Below are 15232 nucleotides of genomic sequence, written 5' to 3'. Positions count from 1 at the left end.
AATGGCCATAGCGGTCATTCTGACCGTTCATACTAGACTGGACCAAATGTCATGTCATATTTACATTCGAAACTTCTATTGAGGTTTTAGAATGAAGCTTCTAATGTCTGTCGTCATATTTTATATCGTCATCACCCTAAAAATGTATTGAATAAAATACAATAATATGGATCAAATGGAGCGCCAAGCGAACGCAGATAGTCCTACATTATACGATCTTTTTTTGTAATATATAATAGTGCTAGACTATATAAATACATAGGCCTATATATTATATATTAGCTGCTAGACTGCCCCGGAAGGTGCGTGCCTCGCTTTGTGTGCAGCAAGTTTTTTCCACCACAGTGAAAATGTTTTCAAAAGTCTAAACGCCAACAAACATGGATTGAGGCGGAATATTTCGTTAGATAAAAACATGTTGTGAATTTTGGAAATTATTACATCTATCCTTTTTCAAAACATGTTGACTTTTGGAGTTTACAACGCTCTGGAATTATTGGAAATTGGAAACAATCCTATGCAGCCGCCACTGGAATCAAAATCCATGAATAAATGAATCTGTTATATTAATAATAAACACCAGGACACGAAATTTTAATTCTAATGAATCTGAAAATGTATTAGTTCATCGACAACCACAGAACTTGCTATTGTAGCTCATTACAGATACAAATTTGATTATTTATCTAAAATAGAGCTCCTGGCAGGATTTTGAGGGATCTCATTAATTCAGAAAAACAGAACAAAATATTTTTTTAATGAAAAATTATCTCGTAATTCTGAGATAATTAAGTCGTTAATTCAGAAAAACAGAGTAGATTTTTTTTTTCTCAAGTGAATGCAATACGCTTCCGTAGATAATAGCAGGGTTTCATCAAAGGCATAGAAAACCATAACATCATAAAACTACAAATTACTAACTCACCTGACGTTGTGGCATATTGTTGCAGTTTACACCATTTGACTCTGTCGTGTTTGATGGTGGCTAGAGAAGACATCTATCCATAAAATAATTTTTTCGTCATCTTTGTGCTGCGTGGTGATTGGAGACCAACAGCCAGTCACAATTGACCTTTACTTTTCCGATTGGTTGATTTTGTGGCACACTTGTAACGCTGTTGCAAGTTGAGCGCGCGTGTGTGTCAAGAGTTGAGCGCGCGTGTGTTTGAAGAGTTGAGCGCGCGTGTGTCAAGAGTTGAGCGCGCACAGAATTAAGAGGTTGAGCGAGAGAGAGAGAGAGAGAGAGAGAGAGAGAGAGGGGACTTGACAGAGCGCAGAGAATAAATTTGTGAGAGCACCTGAGTAAACTGCGTGAGAGGGTTATTATTGCACCTTAATATGGATAATAGCAAATACATTTATTGAGCACGGAATCGTTTTTTCTTTGCTCAAACGATTTTTTTATTTGCGATTGTTAATTTCTGTTCAAAATATAATGCAATATGCTTGCAAAATATAGTTCTCTGTGCTCAAAACTTACAATTACTCGCTCAGGAATGAGGCACATATATAACGCCATAAGTGTCGCCCAACCCGCTGTTCTACATATGTCTGCCAGGGAGGTACCCCTGGCCAGTGCCCACGAGGACGCAACACTCCTTGTTGAGTGAGCTCGGACCCGCAAGGGGGGGGCACGGCCTGGGTGTGATAGGCCAATGAAATGGCGTCTTTTACCCAGTGTCCCCCAAAGCATACAAAGAGCTGCTCAGAACGTCTAAAGCTCTGTGTGCAGTCCAGATAGGTATGCAAAGCACGTACCGGACACAGCAACGAATGGGCTGGGTCTGCCTCCTCCCGGGGCAGCGCTTGCAGGTTCACTACCTGGTGGTAGGAACCTTGGGCACGTAGCCCGATCGCGGTCTTAGGATCATATATGTGTCTGCAGGACCGAAATCCAGGGAAGTGTCGCTGACAGAGAATGCTTGCAGTTCCCCGACACTCTTGATGGAGGCGAGCATGATCAGCAGGGCAGTCTTAAGAGAGAGGTCCTGATCCAACTGATTCTAGCGGCTTGAAGGGAGGTCTCTGGAGGCCCGTGAGGACTACAGAGAGGTCCCAGGAGGGATTTAACCTCTGGGCGCCTCTTAGGAACCTGATGATTATGTCGTGCTTACCCAAGGACTTGTCCGTCTACTGCGTTGTGGTGGGCCGTGATAGCAGTGACATACACTTTTAGCCTCTCTTGCAGGAATAAGAGCACTGACCTAACTGCGCACCTCTGCAGGTCTTCGGCCCGGCAGAACACCAATTTGCGAACAAGCGCCACCTTAGGGCGTAGAGATGCCTGGTAGAAGTGGCTCTGACTTATTTGATCGTGTCTACGATGGTAGGTGGTAGACCAGCTAGATCTTCCGCACCCCGTTCAGGGGCCAGACATCGAGGTTGTTGCGAGGAGTACGAGGTCCGAGAACCATACCCGGGTGGGCCAATAAGGAGCCACTAGTATGACTTGTTCCTCGTCCTCCCTGGCCTTGCACAGCACCTATGCAAGAAGGCTCACTGGGGGAAATGCGTACTTGCGCAGCCCCACGGGCCAGCTGTGTACCAGTGCGTCTGCCCTGAGGAGAGCCTCTATTTGGGCATACCAGAGCGGGCAGTGGGAGGTCTCTCGGGAGGCAAGCAGATCTACCTGGGCCTTGCCGAATCGTTCCCAATCAGCTGGACCGACTGGGGGTGAAGCCTACACTCTGCGCTAGGCAAGCGTTGTCTATCACATTGAGTTTGCCGGGGATGTGATTGGCACACAGCGACCTGAGTCGCTGCTGTTTCCAAAGGAGGAGACGACGGGCGAGTCGCGACATGTGGTGGGAGCGTACGCCACCTTGGCGATTTATGTACTCTACCACAGTGGTGCTGTCTGACCTGACTAGGAAATGTTTGTCCTGAACTAATGGGAGGAACTTCCGCAGGGCAAAGTAAACAGTCAGCAACTCTAGGCAATTGATATGTCAGCACAGTGGGGCCCCTCTCCAATGGCCCGCAGCTGCGTGCCCTTTGCACACGGCGCCCCAACCCAGTCTGGAGGTGTCGATTGTGACCAGGACACGTCGGGACACCTACTGCAAGGGTACTCCTGTCCGCAGAAAGCAGAGGTCTGTCCAGGGCTTTAAGGTTTGGCGGTAGGCGGGGGTGATGATCACACGGTGCGTGCCGCGGCACCATGCTTGTCTCGTGACTCAAGTCTGGGGCCAGTGCTGAAGCGGTCTCATATGCATCAACCCCAGCGGCGCGACCGCCGCAGAGGATGTCATATGCCCCAGGAGCTTCGAAAGGTTTTAAAGGGACCGCCGTGCCTGGCCTGAAGGCGGAGAGGCATTTCAGCACCGACTGCGTGTGCTCGTTGGCGAGGCGAGCTGACATTGAGAAAAGAGGAATGCCGGGAAAAGAGATGCTCTGTACCGGGGCGAGCTTGCTCTTTTCCCAGTTGACCTGAAGCCCCAAACGGCTGAGGTGCCTGAGAACCTGGTCTCTGTGAGCGCATATGAAGACACGAGGGGATGGAGACATGCCGAAGGGAAGGACTTTGTACTGGAACGCCTGGCCATCGAACGCGAACCGTAGAAAGGGTCGGTGTCGAGGCAGAATTGAGACGTGGAGGTACGCGTCCTTCAGGTCTACCGCTGCGAACCAATCTAGCTGCCGAACGCAAGTTTTAAATGTGTTCTTGCGTGAACATTTTTTTGAATGGGAGTTTGTGCAAAGCCTGGTTGAAAACTCATAAGTTCAAGATCGGTTGTAAGCCGCCGCACTTCCTTGGGTACGATGAAGTAAGGGCTGTAGGCATCCTTCATCTCGGTTGGAGGGACAGGCTCTATCGCTTCTTTAAGTAAGAGACGATTCCACACGCAGGGATTTGGCGTATTTGCCAAAAGAATTAACCAAGTCGGATGGTCCTGGCCAGCCAGCGTGACGGATTGGGGATTGAAAGACACGCATCCAAGCTCCGTGCTGGGGCGCTAAGGAGATGATAACTTTTGACATACCCAGCGGGGTGGAGCAGTGGGGCGGAGCAGGTAGTACGGCGTCGGGAGGCGAGGACGCGTCCCGAGGCTCTAGTGCTGAGAAAGGACTCGAAGCACTTACCTTGCTCCGCACACCCAGCAGGGGGCAGATTAGTGACTGAGGAGGAGGTCCTGTGGCGGCGTCCTCTGGACTCGTCAGAACCGGCTGGCCGGGGAACAGTCGTGGGGCTGAGGGCGGAGGGTCCGCATCCAGCGTGCCGGGACTGTTGAGGTGTGGTGGCAGAGTGCCGTGAGAACAGCATCTGTGGGCCAGGTGACCCAGAAAGAGGAAATTGCTCTGTAAGTAAAAAACTTGCAAAAAGAAAGTATCTTTAACTGAAGGTTTCTCTTCCCGGCCCTCCACCGGGGGACGGAGTGATCTGTTTACCAAGTCCGGAACAAACATCTCGATCTCTGGGTCGTCCGTCTCTGGACTGCTTGGGAACGCCCAGGCACGCCAGGCAGATTTTATGACCGTCAGAGGTGGGGAGAAATCAAACGCATCCAGAAACTACACAGAGGCAGAAACACGTCTTTAAAAAGACGCGTCCTGAAAATAACTCTTTTAACTGGCTCTTTTAGAAAATAACTCTTTTAACTGCGCTGTCGATGCGCCCAGGGGAACTGCACTGCCGTGCAGAGAAGGAGAAAGCCGCTGTAATGCGCCGTAGAATCCAACAGCATGCAGAGCGTCAGAGGAATACAGGAACAGGTGTGACTCATAGCAAAAAGCATGTACGACCATCGGCTCCAAATACATTTTTTGTATTTCCTCGCCTTTATACCCATATGTCCGGGGGCGGGGTATGCAAATACTAGCTGCCAACTTCTCATTGGCCTTTTTTCATAGATCAGAGTTATATTCGGTGCTCAAGAGAGACCCCTAGTGTCGCTTCTCCGACACAACGTCGAAGAGAGCGACAGACGGGGAACTAGAAGTTTAGTCCTTCCTCAAATATGATGATTTAGACAACTTTACAGCCAAATCGTTTTTAAAGAAAGGTTTGATGCGTTAACAAAAATATGAGGTTCATAAATTTGTTTGTTGGCGTATGTATCTCAGAACTTTTTAATCATTTACTTTAATCTTCTGAACAGTAAAAAAAACCTCATGTAATCATTACAACCCCAGTCCAAACCACATATATATTAAAGTCTTTGGAATGTTTCTCAGTCTACTGTATACAGTATGGTCAGATCAGATTTCAGGTACTGTAGTTTTTCTATAATTCAGCACAATATGCTTATGGGATGTTATATAAAGTGCACAATATTCTCTGTAACTGTGTCCGAATTGCGGATGTGCACGGTAACCATTTTTAAAATTCGGTTAAATGCAATGTTTCATGAACGGTTAATCGGTTTTTCATCTGGAGTCGGGATGCGGAAATAATGAAAGTTTATTGTAATGGAATTTCTTCAAACACTGCTCAAAATAACAAAACAGTGAGCTATGATCCTAAACAACACACTACATAGATCTTAAAATGATAAAATCCCACATTAAACTAAAAAAATTATAATAAAAGTGTCACTACTTGTATATGTGCTCTGCCCGGGCAGGTTCACACATCCATGAGGCAATGAACACTAATATTATCATGTGTGTGTAGTCACACTGCTGTGGTTAAATAGCCTCTTCGGGGTGCTTTGATTTTAAAATGGTTTGAAATCTAATTACATTGAATTTGTGTAATTATTGTACTTAATACAATATGTACATCATTGCAAAAAGGCATTTTATCAAGCGCTGAAATGCTGCTTGGTGAGAAACAAACTGGAATCATGAATAATGGTGTAACAGTCACTTAATGTAGGCTACTCGTCTTCAGAACGCAGCACAAAGAATGAAACACAACCCTGTTGATTCAAAATGCTTTTATAACAAATTAAGTATTTTAAACTTTACTCAGGGTCTAAAAATGTGCCGATCCTGCAAGAAGTGATAGACATCCGTCTAATATTAGTCAGTTTCACAGATCTTTAACAGAAAAACAGCACAGATGCACATAAAAGCATGTTTGAACAGCCCATAACTCTTCTTATACTTGAAAAACTGACCCAAACATGGCCGGAAAACCTGACAGATTGTCTGTACTCGTCAAGCTTGGGTCGGGTTGAATACCTGTATTGCATGTGTAGAAAACAGAATAGTGATTTTGATATTCGAATAGTGGCACGTTGAACGGTTAACCGAATGTCCACTATCCGTGCACATCCCTATTCCAAATGTGCTCATATTTGCTCACTGTTTGTGAAATATACTGTATATAGTGATTGTAAACATTCCCTGTGTAATGAGTTGTGAATGACTGAACCAATAAATGGTTTCAGACACAGCAAGTGTATAATAGTAAAAACCTCTGCTGCTTATGTTCTCTTATGCACCTCGACAGCTACTCTCAGTTGTTGTTTGAGAAAGCATCGTGGCATTGTATAGTTTTTTATTTTGCCACAATTGTGGCACAAATGTTGATGGTAGAGCTTTACCTTATAAACCTGTATGCACTGTGCCTACAACATCTCTCTGTAACTTTTCTGTGCAGGTGTGCTGTCTGTGATGGGAAACACTACTCTGTTGTTTGTGGCCTATCGTAAGAAGTCAGCTCTAAAGCCAGCAGAGTTTTTTATCATCAATCTGTCCATCAGTGATCTGGGCATGACCATCTTCCTCTTCCCCTTTGCTATTCCCTCTGCTTTCGCTCACAGGTGAAATTCACTCACAGAAGGAATATGTTCATATAGAAGGCAATGTTTAAGAACTTCACATGAAAATGAAATTCAGTCATTATTTACTCACACTCATATCATTCCAAACCCATATGCTACTGTTTTTTTCCATGGTGCACAAAAGGAGAATTTGACCCGGTGAGCACACATACATCTCAGAGATGTCTGTTTTAAATCTTTTCATCTGGAAAGCATTAGCATCTAATTAAAATCTGTTAAACATCTTAAAAATATCAGATTTACAAACATTCTAAATCATAAATGTCTCAAAGACATCTGCTGAATATCTTACTGACATCCGAGATATAGTTATTGACATGTTTTGTAGAAGTTTTGCAGATGAGCAAACAACATAAAAATAAATCTTTCAGATGTAAACACACATCATATAGATGTCTAGGTGATGTACATGTGCATGTATATATAACAACATAAAAAGCACCATAAAAGTAGTCCATAATACTTGTGTGCTGTATTTCAAGTCTGAAGACATACGGCATTGCTATCTCGATCAGTCCTAAAATGTTCTCTGAAAATCTTCCCTTCTGCCAAAATTCAAGTCCAGCCTGAATTTGCATCCAGATGTTGTGTGAACATCTTTGAAGGCAAACAGAATTGGTTCTCATGTGTACAGGGCCGGTTCTACACATTTGGAGACCCTAGGCAAAATGTATGTTGGAGGCCCCCCACCATGCCCTCCTCCCCTCCACCTTTCAGAATTCACGAGTTCACACTTACATCAAATTAAATAGAGTAAAGATTATGCGTATTTGGCATGTAGGGGAGGGCTCCAGGCTCTGAATTTTGGCCAGATTTACACAGTATTACATTGGATTGCATTGTATTTTGGATTGTGTTGTTTACATCCAATAAGAGATTATTAAAAATCAAAGTGAGGAGATGGGGCGGTAGAGGGATGCTGATAAACTGTCAATGAACAGAGGTAAGTCTGCAGTATATCTCGTTGTCTCGTATACCTCTTATCTCGTTGATTATCTGAATGTGCTCCTCCGAACTTTGTTAATAAAACATAATTTAATAAAAAGACTTGAAAACAAATATGATTCCTAACCATTTTATTTATACAAAACCTGTTATCAGTATTTTTATATTTTTACTTAAATGTGCATATTAATGTAACTTTAATTAAAGTAAACAAACAAAAAAATCATCTGAAAAGTCATCTTTTTTTTTTAAGCAGTCAGGAAGTTTTTTGCAGTAATTTGTTCAGTAATTTATTTATGGTAACACACTAACCCACTATTTGGGATAATGAACAGTTTTGTTTTTGATAGACTAAATATAGTCATATTAGGTATGTATTGTAGAGAAATACCTTATGATACACAAATCAGCTGCTAGTGGAAGTGAAAAGACAAGTTAATTTCGTCAACTGTAATTGTATGCTTATTCATATGCTTAAGATTGCATACTTATTTTCAATAAATATTGCAACAGTATTTATGATTGGGAAACGAAAAAAATGAAGTCTATTATGGTCTATATGCGTCTATTATGATAGACTAGAGCAGTTAATGTAGGCTAAACATCTGCGTTTTAGAAGATATACAGACTGTATTAAAACATAATAAACAATGCTTTAGTATAGTGCGTTTGCTCTTTGACTGACAAACTTTACTTTTTCTGTAGTATTTTGCGAGTCAGCTCCTGACTAGGGCTGGAAATCGATTCTAAAAGAATTGATTCCTTGCGTTAGGAATCAAGATTCTATTCCACAGGTTGTAATCGATTCCATCGAGGAGAATCGACTCCTTTGTAAGATTCAGTTCAACAGTTAATCATAAATTCGCCACTCTATCACTCCAACTGGAAGTCCGATTCATTTCCGCGAATCAGACTCTTTCGGACAGTTCATTTAGAACGTATTTCTTTTTTCTAACAAAAGTCTGCATTGTAGCTACATACGCTCGGATTCAAAGTGTCAGAAGCGAATTCAGTCCATCAACGGCGCTCGCGCTCTTTTGAACTGGAAATAACCGTCAAATGATCAATCTCAAAATGACGCTGATCGTAAGAATCAGAATTACAATCACTCAAAAATAGATGATACCTGAATCACGAGCTGCGCTTTCTTTGCGTGCCTGCTTAGCCGCCCCTGAAGGATGAGTTCGTTTCGGCGCCATCAGATAAATTTGCAGAAAAGTTGGATTTTATTCATCTACAATCTCTTCATTCATAAATTCAGAGGTTGGGAGTGACTCGCATGTTATGCGAGTCAAACGATGATATTAATTGGTTTAACTACAGGTGAATGACAATTGTTATATCCAATGGACAAACAGCATAGTATTTTGCTGCTCTTGATTGGTGGATAAGCATGTGTATGTTTTGGAGGCCCCGCCTCCAAGGCCGAGGCCCTAGGCAACAGCCTAGTTCGCCTATAGGTAACGCCGGCCCTGCATGTGTAGTATAAGCGAATGTCTCACGGTAGTTTCAAATTCTTCGTGTGAACAACTATCTACATAGAATGTCAGATTCACATTAAAATCTTACGAAGATTGTTCATTTAAAAGTTCAGTCTGCTGCTCTACAGACAGTCCTGGACATCGACCATTGCTGATTTGTAGTGGAAACAGGTTGATGACTTCTTGTGATTGTTCTGTAACAAAGATGGCAGATATTCTACAATATATATTTCTTTCTATATTATCTTTAGTCAAAATATATTTTAGGTGGTTGTGGTTATATTATATCATGATATTTCATTGACCACACACTTTAATACATCATTTCTGCATCATGAAAAACTTGTATGTGTTACGATCCCCTGTTGTCTGCCCTGTGTTCTCTGTCTCACTAGTCACCTTTATGTCACGTTTCCTTGTTGTCTGCTCCGTGTTTTCCGTTTCACCCGTCACCGATCCCGTTCCATGTCACGTTTTCCCTGTTGTCCGCCCTGAGTCTCACTGTCCGTGTGTGAAACTGCACTTCCCAAAATACCCGGATCACACTCCCAGCCCTGATCACTGTGTTATTGTCCGCACCTGTCTGTTATTTTGTCATTACCTTGTCTGTTTTCTCCACTTCCCGTTGTCGTTCGTTGACGTTCCATGTCACGCTCTTGTCTGGTTTCACTCTCGCTGCTCGTGTTCCCTGTCAATCTGTCCGCTCTCTCGTGGTTACCCTGTTGTTCTCCGCCCTCTGTATCCTCCAGTATTTGGTTTGCCTTTTCCCATCATGGATATTTTATTTGTTCCCGTGTTTGGTTTGTTTTGTGTCAATAAAAGCCACACTTGGATCCACACCCCCGTCTGCCTTCTCCTGTTTACACACATCATTACAGAACGAACGACCCACAATGGATCCAGCGGTCCAGCAGGCCAACTACCAGCTGCTTGGTTTGAAGCAAGGGGACCGACCAGTTGAAGACCACATCCGGGACTTCCTGGAGCTGGCACACTTGTTGGACTTCCCGGAGTCAGCCCTGGTGGTTTTCTTCAGGGGCAATTCGGAAGCGTCGCTGAAGGAGCGGTTGCCACCGGCGATGCACGGCTGGACTTTGCAGGAGATGGTGGAAGAGACTCTGCTGGTCAGCGGCTCATCACTCACTGTGGGCGTGGCAGAGGAGGACCCTACCTCACCTCCCGTGGTGGCGTGGTGGTGGAGTGGTGGTGGTGTAGTGGCTAAAGCACAGGGCTGTTAATCAGAAGGTCACAGGTTCTAACCCCACGGCCACCACCATTGTGTCCTTGAGCAAGGCACTTAACTCCAGGTTGTTCCAGGGGGATTGTCCCTGTAATAATTGCACTGTAAGTCGCTTTGGATAAAAGCATCTGCCAAATGCATAAATGTAAATGTAAATGTAAATGTAAATGTGGCGACCTTCCACTCGCCCATGGCTCTTCCCATCACACCTGCCCCACCAGTCAGCGAACAAACCCCCACACCAGTCGATTCCCTTGAGCCTGCATGGTCCACTTCGTCTGCCTGGAGGAGGAAGAGAAGACGGGCTTCCGCCTCCCGGTCCACACCTGTCCCGGTCTGCGAGCCAGAGCCCACGCCAGCCACGGTCAGCGAGCCTGAGCCCTCGTCAGCCCCGGTCAACCAGTCAGAGCCATTAGCCCCCGATGTCAGTGAGCCAGCGCCTGTAGCTTCGACCGTCCCTGAGCCAGCGCCTGTAGCCTCGACCGTCCCCGAGCCAGCGCCTGTAGCCTCGGCCGTCCCCGAGCCGGCGCCAGTGGTCTCGACCGTCCAAGAGCCAGCGACAGTAGCCAGTAGCCATGACCGTCCAAGAGCCAGCACCAGTAGCCATGACCGTCCAAGAGTCAGTGGACGCCTCTCAAGTCTCTCGGCTCCGCCTTCCAGGGCTCCGCCTCTCGAGCCACAAAGGGCACCGCCTCTCGAGCCACCCAGGGCTCCGCCTCTCGAGCCACCCAGGGCTCCGCCCCCCGAGCCTCCTACGGCTCCTCTCCCAGAGACTCCCGAGCCTCCTACGGCTCCGCCTTCCGAGCCTCCTATGGCTCCGCCTCCTGAGCCTCTCGAGCCTCCTACGGCGCCCCCTCCCTCGGCTCTACCTTCAGAGCCTTCCAGGTCTCCGCCTCTGAGGCACCACCTCCCTCGGCTCCACCTGCTGAGCCTTCCCGGCCTCCGCCTCCAGAGCCGCCCACGGTGCCATCTCCCTCGGCTCCATCTCCTGAGCCTCCCACGGCTCCGCCTCCTGAGGCCCCAGGGCTTTCCATGGTTCCGCCTCCCTTGGCTCCACCTCCTGAGTCCCCCTCTACTCCACCTCCTGGGCCACCCACAGCTCCGCCTCCTGAGCCTCCCTCGGTTCCACCACCAGAGCCTCCTTCAGCTCCACCTCCTGAGCCTCCCTCAGCTCCGCCTCCGAGGTCTCCCTCAGCTCCGCCCTCTGAGCCTCCCATGGCTCCGTCAACCACGGCTCCACCCCCGGAACCTCCCTCGGCCCTGCCTACAGAACCTTGTATGGTTCCGCCAACCACGACTCAACCTCCGAAGCCTCCCCCGGCACCGCCTTCAGAGCCTTCTTCGCCCTCGCCTAATTCGGCTCCGCCTCCTGAACCTCCCTCGGCTCCGCCTCCGGAACCTCCTTCAGATCCACCTCCCGAGCCTCCCTCGGCTCTGCCTCCAGTGGCTCCCTCGGCTCCGCCTGCTGGGCCTTCAACGCCATCACCTCCCTCGGCTCCGCCTCCCGAGCCTCCCTCGGCTCCTCCTCCCAAGCCTTCTACGGCCCCGCCTACGCCTTCCACGCTGTCACCTCCCAAGCCTTCTACGGCCCCGCCTCAGAAGCCTTCCTTGGCTCCGCCGGCTTCCCCAGAGGTCACTCCTCCTCCCAGGCCCCCTGGACCGGCCCTTGCCTTGTGGCCAGCCCCCGGGCCACCCAAACCTATCCCCATTTTGTGGCCGCCTCCCAGACCACCTAAACCTGTCCCTGCCTTGTCAATACCTCCCTGGCCTCCTAAACCAGTCCCTACTCGGTGGACGTCCCCCAGGCCTCCTGACCCGGTTCCCTTCACACACCCCCAGAGACTGCTTGCCTGCTCTCTCGGCCTCCCTGGTCTGCCTGTCTGCCCCTTGTACCCCCATGGTCTGTCTCTGTGCCCCTGGTGCCTTCCCGGTCTCCCTGTCTGCCCTTTGTACCCCCGTGGTCTGTCTCTGTGCCCCTGGTGTCCCCCTTGGTCTATTTGTTTGCCCCTGAGTCTACCCCCTCTCTCTTCGGTCCTTTTTCTGTTCATTTCTAGTCTATTAGGACCGTCTGGAATCCGGTCCTTTTGAGGGGGGACTATATTACGATCCCCTGTTGTCTGCCCTGTGTTCTCTGTCTCACTAGTCACATTTATGTTACGTTTCATTGTTGTCTGCTCCGTGTTTTCCGTTTCACCCGTCACCGATCCCGTTCCATGTCACGTTTACCCTGTTGTCCGCCCTGAGTCTCACTGTCCGTGTGTGAAACCGTCACTTCCCACAATTCCCGGATTACACTCCCAGCCCTGATCACTATGTTATTGTCCGCACCTGTCTGTTATTTTGTCATTACCTTGTCTGTTTATTTAAACCCCGCTTTCTCCCCTTCCCGTTGTCTTTCGTTGACGTTCCATGTCACGCTCTTGTCTGGTTTCACTCTCGCTGCTCGTGTTCCCCGTCAGTCTGTCTGCTCTCTCGTGGTTACCCTGTTTCCTGTCTGTTCCGTCCAAGGTTACCCTGTTGTTCTCCTCCCTCTGTATCCTCCAGTATTTGGTTTGCCTTTTCCCATCGTGGATTTTTGATTTGTTCCCGTGTTTGGTTTGTTTTGTGTCAATAAAAGCCGCACTTGGATCCACACCCCCGTCTGCCTTCTCCTGTTTACACACATCATTACAGTATGATCTGCAGAGGTGTACATGGCTATTTTGTCCTGGTGATACATCAGTGGTCTTCCACTTAATACAGTATTAGCGTTAATGCAGCATCATGCCAAAGCATTCTTTTTTGGTTACTGATGCCATTGTAGCGAAACTGTATTCACAGTCGTAAATAATACAAATTATTAATTTATTTTGCAACCAAAAGTGTAATTACAAAGAAACAGTGAGTAGTACTTGGCTGGTTGTGTGATCTTATGTCAGCCCCCATGAAAATAGAAAAAGCGAATGGGCAATATAACATAATAAAATATACTTTAGAATTGATGGTGAACAGGTTGACGTGTCAGTATAAAGTCCAAGACCTGCACTAGCCACTTAGTCAGCAGCTAACTTCAACTTGTTTCTGTCTTCTTGTGCTGAGCAGTCCACTCAAACCGACAGAACTATCACCATTAACATTTCGTATAAGAATCCAGGTTTAACACTCTCACTAAACTGGTGCATTACACTAACCTTAACATAATTTCTCATTCAGCAGACAACACGCTTCTCTCCTCTTACTCGTTCGTCCCTCCTTATCCTCTACTCACTTGTGATTGGCTCATTCACAAATCTTTCAGAAATAAAATAAATTCACAAAACCTTTGTGTAAACTCTTTCTTTCTATTCTTACAGGCATTTAATTAATTAATTCCTTGCATTTATATAGCGCTTTTTTTCTAGGCACTCAAAGCGCTTTACATAGCATAGGGGGAATCTCCTCAACCACCACCAGTGTGCAGCATCCACCTGGATGATGCGACGGCAGCCATAGTGTGCCAGAATGCCCACCACACACCAGCTATTGGTGGAGAGGAGAGAGTATAGTTATGTAGCCTATTCAGGGATGGAGATTAATACAATGCCATGGTAGATAGGGGCCAATGGGGGGTATTTGGCCAGGACACCGGGGTTACACCCCTACTCTTTACGAGAAGTGTCCTGGGATTTTTAATGACCACAGAGAGTCAGGACCTCGGTTTAACATCTCATCCGAAATTTTCAAAGCATTTTCACATATATTATTACACAACAAATATTTAACATTTTAAATGCTGTATTCAGTATAACATGAACATTACCCAAATATGCATTTCTCTCATTGAGCAAATCATAACGCCATTGCTGGTCAATTAATCTTAACATTTAAACCTCTGTTTATTAAACTATGAAATTATTTATTCAAACTTGTATATCTGATATTAATGAATACATTTCAACCTGGTTACATAAACATAGAGAGGGTGTGCAACTGCTAAACCTGGTCCGTGTAGGGCATGATCATCGAGTGAAAACGTTCCACTCTAATTGTTTTATTAAATTTTTAGGCTACACCGGTGTGATTGACATTTGATATCTGCCATAAAAACTTATGAACTAATACCATCAGAATGAAAAGTTCCTAAGCATCTCACCTTATATTCTAATTACTGTACGTTTCAAACTGCAAAATGAATTAATTAATCCATCCATCCATCCATCCATCGTCAACCGCTTATCCTGTGTACAGGGTTGCGGGGAGCTGGAGCCTATCCCAGCTAACATTAATTAATTAATAATAAATAAAAATGTGTAAGTCTCACAAAAAACAGCAAAGAATAAAAGTTACTTAGCTACGTCACCTAACAGTGTGCTGGGCTGGCAAAAAAATATATTTGCACGTATACTCACGCATGTTGCACAGTCATGCATGACAAATTAGATTTTTAAACTGCAAAAGATTGGGTTATTGCTGACCTTTATGACACGACCATTTTGGTGTTTCTACACTAGAGGGCGCACTATATATGTATATGTATTTATTTATTTATTTATTTTTTGCCACTGCCGTGAGAAATACATGAACTACGTATGATTTTTATTTTAGACTGGGATAATACAATTATTACTGTAATTTTATTGTTGCTAAAACTGTGCATACATTTCGTTAGAAACAAAAGTATTTAAATTAGAAACAAGCTGGCTTTAAATCAACAGTCAGATGTTATTAATTATCTCTAGTAGATAATTAGATTGATTAGATTGCTGTTGCTGACAGCACGCTGCACGAGAGTTTGTTTGTAGCCTGCTTAGGCTGCTTAGAATTGCTTATTCTTATTCTCAAACGTTCATCTTTATATTCATCGTTCATCGTTATAT

At 45.8% G+C, this 15232-nt stretch overlaps 1 protein-coding gene across 1 annotated transcript in view; it reads left to right on the top strand.

Annotated features, from left to right (window-relative positions):
• LOC127628677 (opsin-5-like) overlaps positions 1-15232 on the top strand; it is a 77229-nt gene that overhangs the window by 4600 nt on the left and 57397 nt on the right. Inside the window, exon 2 of the mRNA XM_052105466.1 lies at positions 6548-6710. Coding sequence (XP_051961426.1) covers positions 6548-6710 — 163 coding nt within the window. The remainder of the gene's footprint in view (positions 1-6547; positions 6711-15232) is intronic.

This window comes from Xyrauchen texanus, chromosome 35 (assembly GCF_025860055.1).
Source record: "Xyrauchen texanus isolate HMW12.3.18 chromosome 35, RBS_HiC_50CHRs, whole genome shotgun sequence".
Lineage (NCBI taxonomy): Eukaryota > Metazoa > Chordata > Actinopteri > Cypriniformes > Catostomidae > Xyrauchen > Xyrauchen texanus.
This window is presented reverse-complemented; position numbering and strand designations above follow the sequence as displayed.